Source organism: Etheostoma cragini, chromosome 12, assembly GCF_013103735.1.
Source record: "Etheostoma cragini isolate CJK2018 chromosome 12, CSU_Ecrag_1.0, whole genome shotgun sequence".
Lineage (NCBI taxonomy): Eukaryota > Metazoa > Chordata > Actinopteri > Perciformes > Percidae > Etheostoma > Etheostoma cragini.
In genome coordinates, this window is record NC_048418.1 from 24,105,479 (window position 1) to 24,116,457 (window position 10,979).

Sequence of the window (10,979 nt, forward strand, 5' to 3'; positions counted from 1 at the left end):
ATATCCTGTCCATAAATACTACAAACTGGCAGAGGCCATGCTCCCAGGCTCCCTCCAGGATCCATGCGAGAGTGAAGATCTGATCCGTTGTCCACAACCAGGACGGAATCCGCATTGTTCCTCTCGGAGTAGACTTTACCAGGGAGGCTGAGAAGTGTGATACCCCTGTAATTTGCACACACCCTCTGTTCCCCCTTTTTGAAGAGGGGAACCACCACCCCGGTCTGCCAGTCCTTAGGCACCGTCCCAGACTTCCACGCAATAACACTGACCCATTTCTCAAGAGCACAAACATTGACCCATTTCTCTTTATATTGTATAGCTGGTAAAGTGTGGAAAGGTAGTGCTATAAATTGCAACTACTGTACAATTTCTTTTCCAGTCTGGAACCCTAAAAAAACACTATTGGTGGAAATGACAGCTTGGGTTGCAGATTCAAAAGTATAAATACAAGAAAAGCACTGACTAAAAATACAAACAACGTACTATATGGTGAAAGGATGTAATGCTAAACAAATATGATCTAATAGATTGTGAACACCCAGTACTGCAGAGCCACAAAGCAGTTGTTTCAATTTCAATAGTAGCCATATAGGGACATTTAAACATTCATTTCCGCAATGAAAAGCAGAAAAAGGCTAATGTGAAGCTACACTACATGAAAATGTGTCTGTGGTTGGCTATCATGTTGGCAAATATACATCTCCAGGCCTACTATTTTTTTGCAACAGAGACCACACATGCATCAGAGAGAGGAACTGATACAAATGTAGCAGAGCTTCACACAGATCGTCACATTTTCAACCAGACCTAAAAATGCGAGTGCAGCTGCCTTTCAAAATCATTCCAATAAGGTTCATGCTCAGGAGAACAGCTCATTTGGTAAGTTTGGGTTTTCATTGGATCATTGTGAGCAACACAAAGCTGATGTTTTCTGTCTTCCAATGATTTCAACTGTAGACGTGTGTATATACTGTATGTTTTCATAAATGAGCATTTTCACATTGTTAATCTTTCTGTTTAAAGGATGAGTTAAATAGGCAGAGTCAAAGTTCTTTATTTGGTTAGAAATACCATTTTTATTTAAAAGAAAGTAGTACTCAGATGATGAGTGAACACTTCCTGGTGTGATAACATTCTAATACAGTGTTGCATGTAGTAATTACAGTCAGTGTTAAAATACAGAACTACACAGTGAACTGTTGAACTGTTGAGTCATACGAAACTAACGGAAAGCTTCAAGTCTCACATGTCTCATATGCATACTGAAACAGCCCAGTCTCATTGCAGTTTGTGAAATGGTGACGTTACTTAATCAATTGGTTTTTGTACACAGGGACACGTTTTTTTTCCGTGGGGGTGAGCACAAATTTTAACGAATTTCAATGGGAAGCATCTTTTGTAAAAACAGCACGATTACGGTAGTGAGTAGTACTGAAAAGCCAAAAATCCGCGTAGGGAGGTTGGTTGGGGTAGTGGATGAGTCAAACAACACAGGGCTTTCACCCTGGAGACCGGAGCCCAGGGATGGCGTCCCACCTGTGGAAGTTCCTTTCCGCTTTCTTCTTCTCAAATCCACAACAGTCCTGTTGTTGTTGCTGTCTCCGGCGTTTGGCGGTTCCTTTCCCCGTTGTTCTCTTCCTAACCAGAACCGTCCCGTTGTTGTAGCACGTTCTGCGTGTGGCGGTCTGTCCCATTGTTATTGCCTGCGTGTTGCGTTTTATGTCCCCGTTTTTGCGTCCCCCAGAGACCGTGGATCGTGTCCTGGCGGCCATTTAAGTCACTGTCTACCACATGTGGCGTTTCGTTTCCCCGTTTTTGCGTTCCCCAGAGACCACGGATCGTGTCCTGGTGGCCGTTTTGTTACAATCTACCACGTATGGCGTTTCATTTCCCCGTTGTTGTGTCCCCCAGAGACTGTGGATTGTGGCCCGGCGGCCATTGTTGTCACTGTCTACCGCGTGTGGCGTTTCATTTCCCCGTTGATGCGTTCCAAGAGCAGCCCAGTGTCGTGGCAGTTATTGCTGGTGTGCGGTGTTTAATTTCCCCGTTTCCGTTACGTTTCTGTTGACCGATCAATAGATCCAAATAACTTAACCCTCAAAGGGACCATTTCCAAACTGCTGTGAGACCAGCTTGACTGACACAGTTTTTGGATGCTGTAATCAATTTGTCCACACTGGCCATGAAGGGATCCACGTGTAATGGAGAAAAAGTCCAAAATGCATTCTTAACTTTAGTCAAAGCTAACATTCTTTCACTCTAGTTTTTCCTCAAGTGATGTCACTTGAGTCAGTGTCGGTTGAGGTTGAAGACTACAAGTTTGAAAATGAAAGGAAACCTGGGGGTGTGTAGTTTGAATAAAGTTCTTACCAGACCTTTGTAGCCGCTCCTGATCTCTGTTTGAGGCTAGTAGCTCAAGGCTACATTAGCCACTACTAGCATGACACACCAGAGTCTCTGATGGAACTGCCAGTGTTGAAGTTGCATTGTGGGAAATGTAGGCACTATGTTTTGACAAGGAAGAAAAACTAAAATATCTTGAGTTCTGCGCCATCAATTTTGATCTTTGAACGATTACAGCACACATGTGGCCATGTGAGTATTGTTTTAGGACTAGCTTGAAAAAACGTGAACCTATCATTTAAAAAAATAAGAACCTGTAAGCTGTAGGCTATCTAATAACCAATAACAGAATATTAATGTGATTATTGTCCCACACGGACACTTCTTACAGATGTAAGAAGAAGAATGATGTTAGTGTGCAACAGCACCACCAACACCACCAATATTCAAGTGGAGGCTCTTCAGGGTTCGGGGTACAGTCTCGTGTTTCTCCTGGGTTTGCTTGTCAATGCTGCTGCTCTGCGTGCCTTCATTGCCAAACGGGGACCCTGGACAGACACCCACATCTACATGCTTAACCTGGTTATAGCTGATACTGCTCTCATCCTCTTCATACCCTTAAGGATCTATGATGCCTTCTACAGAATGCCCAGGAGTTTATTGTGTACATTCCTCATTTTCCTACATTACATCAACATGTATGCCAGCATTTTGACCACCACGGCCATCTGTGTCCAGCGCTACCTGGTCATAAGGTTCCCGCTGCAGGCCAGATCCTGGAGAAAGAAGAAAGAGACAGCTTGTGCTGTGTGTTTGGTCATATGGGGACTTCTTGTGACAATATGTGCTGTATTCCGAAACGATAATCACCCTGAGAAACTCTGGACCTGTTACGGGAGATGTAAAGATATCCCACTTCATCCAGAGTTCATTGCCATTCTGGTGTGTCTAGGCTTCCTCACGCCACTGCTGATCATTGTCTTCTGCTCCAGTCGCATCATCTGTATTCTGTTAAAGGTGAATGATAAGTCGGAGGAAAGGAAAAGCACCATTGGCATAGTAACAGCGAACATGATTGTGTTTCTTTTCTGCTACACGCCGATTCATATTGGCTTTATTGTCAACTACTTTGAAAAAGTACCTAAAAACTGGCAGTCTAAACACTTACCTGCACACATGTATCTACTGGCGGCTGAATGGATCGCCTCCACAAACTGCTGTTTTGATTCCATCAGCTATTATTTTCTATTGAAACAGTTTTATTCTTAAGTAAAATGGAGTACAAACATGTATCTATACTTATTTAAGAATCCACAATATTAAAAAAATGATATTGTTAAGGGTTCTCCACATATCGTACACATCCTTATAATGTGCCTCTGGAGGAACAAGACTCCTGATAATGTCATCAGGGTAGTCTTGGTTTGGGCTTGAGACTTAACATCTCTGATATAAACCCACATAACACATTGGAGGTGTGAAGTGTAAAAGATGTTGCATTATGCAAATTGTAGGATGGAGCAGGACTACCCTGTTTTTATTTTTTTTATTTTGGGCCATTTGTCAATGTCTGACTGGTTGTAATTTGACATTTGTGATTACTACTTAAAATTTAAAACTTTTTCGTTGCATGAACTCTTGTGTGTGTGTGTGTGTGTGTGTGTTTTGGAATATAAATACCTGTTAAGTAACCTACTCATTCTAGTACTGCTCTGTGTTATGTTCAAAGCCTTATATTCTCATCTCTGACCTCTCTACTAATAAAAACTACAGTCTGTGTTTAGCTCAGCAGCACAGACAGACCACATCCAGTCAATGCACAGGCACCAATGGGCTGGGAGTTCAAGTCTTCCTCTCCCTCACAGAGCCCTGATAAATGAAATCCAGTGCCCGGCTCCCTCTTGTGACAAGACAAGTGAATGCTTGAAATATTTTTCATTGCCTGTCTGCTCTGGAGCTTTGGCTGTTATGAAGTTTACATGTCTCATTAATGGAAGATAAACTGCAATTATGAAATACACATAACTTGAAACTGCCGTGAAGTAATAGAATTGCATTTATAAATGTGTGTATATACGTGGGCACCCATATAATGAGATGCATTTATTACAATGAGTGCGTTCGGATCCACACTCAACAACATTAGCAGTCAATTATATAATGCCATTTAATAGCAGTACTCCAAAGATCAATGGTTATTATAACAGCTGTATCTTACCAACTGCAAAAAAACAAAAAACTCAGCAGGCATCAGTCATATGAGAAGGCTCAGTTCTGGCTGAGATCAGGCCTGCGACTCTACTCTATTAACAGGAAACAGCTGAGCTCAGCAGTCGGCCATAGTCACGTAAATACTGTACATACAACTTATTCACAGCATTCTCACCGAAGGGAAAAAAATACACTTCAAACACAGTCCTGCCTCAGAAGAGCGAGAACGAGCCCCCCACAACAGATACACTACACCTTCAGAATGAATATTTACACTATTCACAAATAGTACAGAACAGCTCCCTTTTCATTATGCAAAACAAAAAGAGAAAAGGTTTTTGTGCTTTTCCTTATTACTGCACAGTCCAATGACTTGAACGAAAAAGCAATGAGTACATTCATTGGCACAAGTATTTTCAAGATCCCCCAGTATGGCAGTTGGTAGGCGATGACAGACAATCACTGGACAAAAAAACCCAGAATCCGGACAGATACGACACTAAACGAGATACACAGTGTTCCCTCGCAGCATTTCAGATCATTTCAAGGTTCGCTTATGAACTACTTCCTTTTTATTACATATTGGCTATTCTGGAATAAACACATTTCATGGCATCAGTGAATACATTATAATCATAAAAGGCATGACCAAGTGCCCATATTCCTTCTTACATATTTACAGTAAGTGAGTGTGACATGAAAGTAGTTGATAAGCGGACCCTGAAACACTGCTGGCTACCATTGTGAGTAGCATCTGGACAAACATCTGGACGGGGGGAGCTGAAACAAACGATTTCAACAGCACATCTAACTAAAAGAAATAACACATAACATTCAGCATGTAAAGGCCAAAGGCATACATTTCACAAGTATACTGCAATTCATGGGTTCTCCAACCCCGTAGTTCATGAGGTGCAATGCTGACATGAATGAAATGGCACTTTAAATCAAGTTTCCAACGTTTTTTTGCTTCAGTAATCAGGCATCAGTAAATCATTCATGGTTTTGGCACACAGACGTAAGAAAAGAAAAGAGACTGGTAGTTCTCGGCGGCTTCGCGGTTTCACTCTTGAAGCAGGTTGATATGAGACTACGGTATATGAAAACAGATTTTCATACAATAATAGCTATAATGACATGATGAATGTTTTTGTTTGCAAGCTAGTGCTGGATGTTTTTCCTTTTTTTGGAGTTACTGTTTGTCTTACATTATCATTTTTATCTAAATTAGGTTACTATGTACAGATAAACCATATATTGCTGGTCACTACACGGTCAGCACAAACCAGTGTTCATTTGCACTCGACTGACTGGGACGTGAAAATCAAGTCAACTGATCACTTATAATACCAAGTTTGTTTCAAGTCGCACTCGCTTTGTTTCAGCCTTCTCACCTCTTCACCTTTTTTATGACTTCCATCTCCTTCGCTCACGAGGTGTTGAACGCTGACCATTTCACGGCACTGGACACATTGATGGGCTGAGTGTATAGTCCCATTTGCCTGCTGGGAACATTTCCATTACCCCCATTGGCTTTGAGTTAGGTCAGAGGTTTCAATCGTCACCACTGTAACTGTCACTTTGTTCTGCATCACGTCTTTGGGATCTTGACACGCTGTGGGCTTAAGGGGAAATTTGGCCCAATAAAATTGGACTGTGTTTTATAATTCAGCATTAATTAGTGAGTGTGTGTGTGTGTGTGCGTTTAAAAAAACTAAACAAAGGTGACAGTGAAGGACAAGTTGTTCATATATTACAGTGCCTTTACTTTAAATCCTCTGAAACACCTCGCTCTCTTCCTTTCTGTCTCGATCTGATACAATTCAGTGCAGTGTTCGGGTGCAATCTCCCCAGACGTCCTCGTGGAATTATTGGCCATTAAAAAGTACATGGAGTGTAAGGAGCCAAAGGAATAGAGCGATGGACGGCTGAGATGCCGTCATTACAGAGAGCATGCGGTCGGCAAAAATAGTGCTGACATTTCAGTACTGCCCTCTGCTGAGATATAGTCCCATTTCCCTGGTTAGAGGCGTTTGGCAAACACGTCGTGCTCCTCTTACACGTAGACTACTACCTACCCTCCGTCACCTTTACAAAAACATGTATGCATCAACTGCATGCGTGCAGCAAAGAGGAGAAAGAAAAACCAACAGAGAGAATTTTGTGTTTCCTCATCATCCATGAGATTTGTGTTTAAAGACAGAATGACTCCAGTTTGTTTGTCTGATGAGTCGCTTGCAGCTTCAGGTACTTTTACGATGTTTGTAATTTGCCCACCTAGTTGGCAATCAGACCAACAGGTGATACAGTGGAGAACAGATGGTTGGCAGTCTTGTTAATCGTATCCGAGAGGGAAAAGGCATCCCACTCCTGTAGCAGTATTTGACTGCCTCTGCAGCCTCAGTTAATCTGCACAGAGAAGGCAGCCTGTAAGTGCCATGTCCATCTTTGTCTCCATCATCTCAGGCCCCCATTCTGCACTATCTTTCCTATCCCTCCATCTTCTCTCCATCCTCTTTACACTGCCATTGAGAGAGAGGCAACTCTGCACTGCAGACAAAGAAACAACCTCAGTCCATCTGACCAATTAGTGTGAGTCAGGATGTGAGTGGCAGACCCAGGAGCCGGTCATAAAGCATAAAGAGAGACTCATCATGGGGAGTTTGCCTGAGAGACTGACAGAGGAGTTCAGAGGGGCTGAATGACAAATAAAGACGTAGGTAAAAGAGAAGAGAAGGGAGAGGGGAGTGGACGAATGAGGACGAAAGAGAAAAGAGAAATCTGTGTAAATTAAACAGAGAGCTCTGGACATGGAAATGCTCCCGTCCACTTCATTTCCTCAAGAGTCACTGGCCAGCCTGAGTCCTATCACTGCAGTTCTTCTTACTCATCAGCTGGCAGAGATCCACTAGCTCGCCCAGCTCCCCTCGCTCTAGGGCTCCTCTCAGCAGAGCCCTGCTCAGCCCGGCGGGGTGTTGCTGGGACACGTAAGCCTGGCCGCTGGGAGCCGGCATGGAGGGTTGAGGCATGGGGACGGGGACCATGCCATGGCTGCTGAGAATGTACCCTTCTGGGGCCGGCCAGCGCAAAGGCAGCGGCTCGCCATACTCCATGGGGGCGCTGGGTGCTGAGACCACCCTCCGACGCTCAGGCGAGTCCTGGGGGGTCATGGGGTATACATATTCTCCTGCAGACTTCCTGAGAGGAGCTTTGGGCGTCCCCTTCACTGCTTTTTCTTGCTTGCTCAGGCAGACATAGTGCTGGCGTGGCGTGTCGTTCCCCCGGCTCTCACCACTGTGTCTCCCGCCCCCCCCCTGCTGAAAGAGTCTGGTGGTCAGGTAGACGGAGGGGGGAATGCGGCAGGGTGAACCCAGACCCACCGAGCCTCCCCCCAGGTATGTCTGGCTGGTGTCCCACCCTCCAGAGTTGGAGTCAGACAGGCGTAGGCCTCTGCGTTTCTGCTGGGGCGTGTGCTCTGGGGTTGGCAGGAAACCCGGGTCCAGCTCTCCTGACTTCACCCAGCCGTTGGGCATGACAAACAGGGTTTCCCCGCCTTGAGAGCAGGGGCGCTCCCCTCCTCCCTGCCGTGTCACACTGAGAACGGAGCCTCCCATCCCACCTCCGTTAGTCAGCAAGCCTCTTTCACGCCGCTGGATAGAGGACTGGGAGGTGTTGCCATGGCGACGGTTGGTGGGCTTGTGGGCCATGATCCAGCAGACGGCGAGGCCGGAGAGCGCCGCCCCGATGGTGAATGCAGAGACTGCAGACGCCACAAGCAGGTTGAGGGAGACCAAGCTCTCCGGTTCAATCAGCAGACTCTGCTGCAGGATTCCTGAAGATAAAGAGATCCAATTACGAAGATGACATTTAGTAGAACAGCACAATGGACATCCTCTCTCAATGTGTGTCCACGGGGCGCCGTTTTAAATTATCATTACTATTACATATAGTGCTGTTCTGCTAGTTTGGCTTAGTGCTTTTCCCCTCCCAAGATATAGCGTTTAACAATAAATCAATAACTGCAATAACACACAATTGGGGGTCATCAGCATACGATGACTGTCTATAAAAGGAGCTTCTCTCCAGTCTGGCCTTGGGGCTCCACAGGCTCCAGGTTCAGAGAGGGCTGCACTTGTCATCAGCACGGCTCAGACCACAGTAGCTGACTCTCCTTTCCTCCGCTCTCCTCTCCTCACAATTTCCATCCTGCAGCCCGGTCAGAGACTCTCTCCTCGCAGCATACCATTACCTCAGTGTTTTCCACCCAGCTATAATCAATCCCATCTGCAGACAGAGCAGCACATGCCTGTCCCTGGCTCGGCCTCTGCTGCTCGGATTAGAGTCTGTCAGGTCTGCAGCCTGACATCACTGACTTCTACTGCAATCGCTTTCTAAGTGCAGGATAACAACTAGAAGCCCATGTATCAGTTTAAAACAAATGGATGTGATGATGGCTTGGAATGTGCTATGTACTCTTTTTCTGTTTGGGAATTCAGATCTAACTAAGGGGATTTGAACAACTTTGAACCTGGCCTAAAACAGGAGGAACAGTTTAGAAAGAACCTGTTTTTTTTGTTGGTTTTCAGAGTGAGGTTCAAAAGAGGCCCTCTCTGGTGCTGCTGCAGCGACATCTGAGCCTCTTAACAGAAGGGACGTCAGTTTTTTATGCTATGCTAATTCCAACTTGCTCACGCTACCCTCGGTTATTTCTCTCTCAGATGTTCAGCTTTGAGAGAACAAAGCCTTGTGACCGGGAGGATGTTGCACTTCCCGTTCTGCAGTCTAGTGGTATTGTCTATCAGCAATTACTCCACTCACATCCTCTGCAATTAAACTGAGAGCTCAATTTGGACCTGTAGGCAACGAGGTTGAAACTTAAATCCCAGTGCGATACTCTGCCGTGAATAAAACACTTAGTTACTAATCTCAAGGTTGAGTGGATCTTGCTGAGCAGGGGAGCACAATTACATTATACCTGTAATTAAATTACAATGTGCTAAATTTCTGAAATTCATATCCAAATATTCTCTTCCTTGGTAGAGTCAGGTTTACTTTTTGTTTTCTTCAGAACAAAATGTTCAGTGATAACTGGACAGGTGTAATGAGGGACTGAGCCACTAGGTGGAGCCTGCCTTCAGGCTGCTGTACGCAGTCAGAAGCATCTATGTCATAGCGCCGCAACCTACCATCACAGTCTCCTAGATGGGATGTGGAGTTTCCATATTCCACATCTTGCTGAAAAGGCAGCCTGCAGTAACACAGAGATCAACACATCAGGCTACATCAATATTTCTCATGTATATATTACACATAGGCCAAAATGTTTGGAACCACCTTCTTATTGATTGCGTTTTCCTCATTTTCATGACTATTTACATTGTAGACTATCACTAAAGGCACCAAAGCTATGAATGAACACATATGGAATTATATACTTAAGAAAATAGTGTGAAATAACTCAAAACATGTCTTAAGTTCTAGTTTATATATACATTTATACAAAATGTACAAAAAGCAAAAATCACATCATTATAGTTTTAGTGGAAATTCGCAGGAGCACGAAATCTCGTTCAAGGGGAATTTAGGAATTAATCAGTACAGTTTAGTGCCATCCCAACTTCTAAAGTTCCTGTCTTCCTCATGCTGGAGAAGTTTAGCTGAACCTTCAATGGAAACAAAGATATTGCGGGTGCCGTAAACACATACGATCACCTAAATCATGCACCAAAACACCTTACAGAGTGAAAACAATGTCAGCTGGACCAGAGGGCATTACATCCTATCCTTTGGTGTGTGTGTGTGTGTGAGTGAATGTGAGTCCCCTGACTCTGGCTAATGGTAACGCTGTTACGTCTCCCGCCATCTATGGGGACAGTTGAACTACTCCTCTGCCTGAGACAAGGTATGACCAACTGTTTTTATGTTGGGTGGGGTACCACTGTCTCTACTTACATAGCATGAGTTCATAAGCTGGAAAGTCGACCACAATAGTATCCTCAGTTTACCAAATACAGTCACATGATCTGTCACCACGACACACCATCGATGTTTGACTATCAACAGTTGATAGTAATCAATCAAATTGATATGGCACTCATTGATGTATCATCCAGTGTAATAGGATACACTGTTGATCCCATTATTGATTTCCTCCTTTTGTTTGCCATCCCTCAGGGAGGTCAGAGGTCAGGGTCAGACACACACATGATGATGAGAGCTGGAAGTAGGGATTGCGATAGTGGCTACAGTGCAATGCTTGAATTTGATATCAATAAAACTTCATATTGTTTATGGGAATGTAAAAATAAACTTATGTTATTAATTGACAAAGGTTGGTATTTCAAATCAATATACACTCACCGGCCACTTTATTAGGTACACCTGTCCAACTGCTCGTTAACACTTAATTTCTAAGCAGCCAA

The 10,979-nt window shown here is 44.1% G+C and overlaps 2 protein-coding genes and 1 long non-coding RNA gene across 4 annotated transcripts in view; 2 read left to right on the plus strand and 1 right to left on the minus strand.

Annotated features, from left to right (window-relative positions):
* The first annotated feature begins 714 nt into the window (after positions 1–714).
* On the plus strand, positions 715–3,678 carry LOC117954402 (G-protein coupled receptor 35). Its single transcript, XM_034888166.1, has 2 exons — positions 715–882; positions 2,738–3,678. Exon 2 carries the CDS (start codon positions 2,752–2,754, stop codon positions 3,613–3,615), a length of 864 nt encoding a protein of 287 aa, XP_034744057.1. The 5' UTR covers positions 715–882; positions 2,738–2,751; the 3' UTR covers positions 3,616–3,678.
* Positions 3,679–4,497: 819 nt separating this feature from the next.
* Positions 4,498–10,979, minus strand: part of LOC117954401 (semaphorin-6B-like) — a 33,267-nt gene continuing 26,785 nt past the window's right edge. The window contains exons 16-18 of one of the 2 annotated variants that reach the window (XR_004658813.1): positions 9,744–9,805; positions 7,321–8,389; positions 6,756–6,765 (exon numbers count right to left, since the gene is read on the minus strand). Coding sequence is in view for 1 of the 2 variants with exons in the window: in XM_034888164.1 (XP_034744055.1) it covers positions 7,404–8,389; positions 9,744–9,805 (1,048 nt within the window). In the remaining variant the exon portion in view is untranslated. Of the gene's footprint in view, positions 8,390–9,743; positions 9,806–10,979 lie in introns of both variants that reach the window. The other variant, XM_034888164.1, reaches the window with a different exon arrangement.
* Positions 6,126–10,979, plus strand: part of LOC117954403 — a 16,874-nt gene continuing 12,020 nt past the window's right edge. The window contains exons 1-2 of the long non-coding RNA XR_004658814.1: positions 6,126–6,238; positions 6,561–6,565. This is a non-coding gene — a long non-coding RNA (uncharacterized LOC117954403). The remainder of the gene's footprint in view (positions 6,239–6,560; positions 6,566–10,979) is intronic.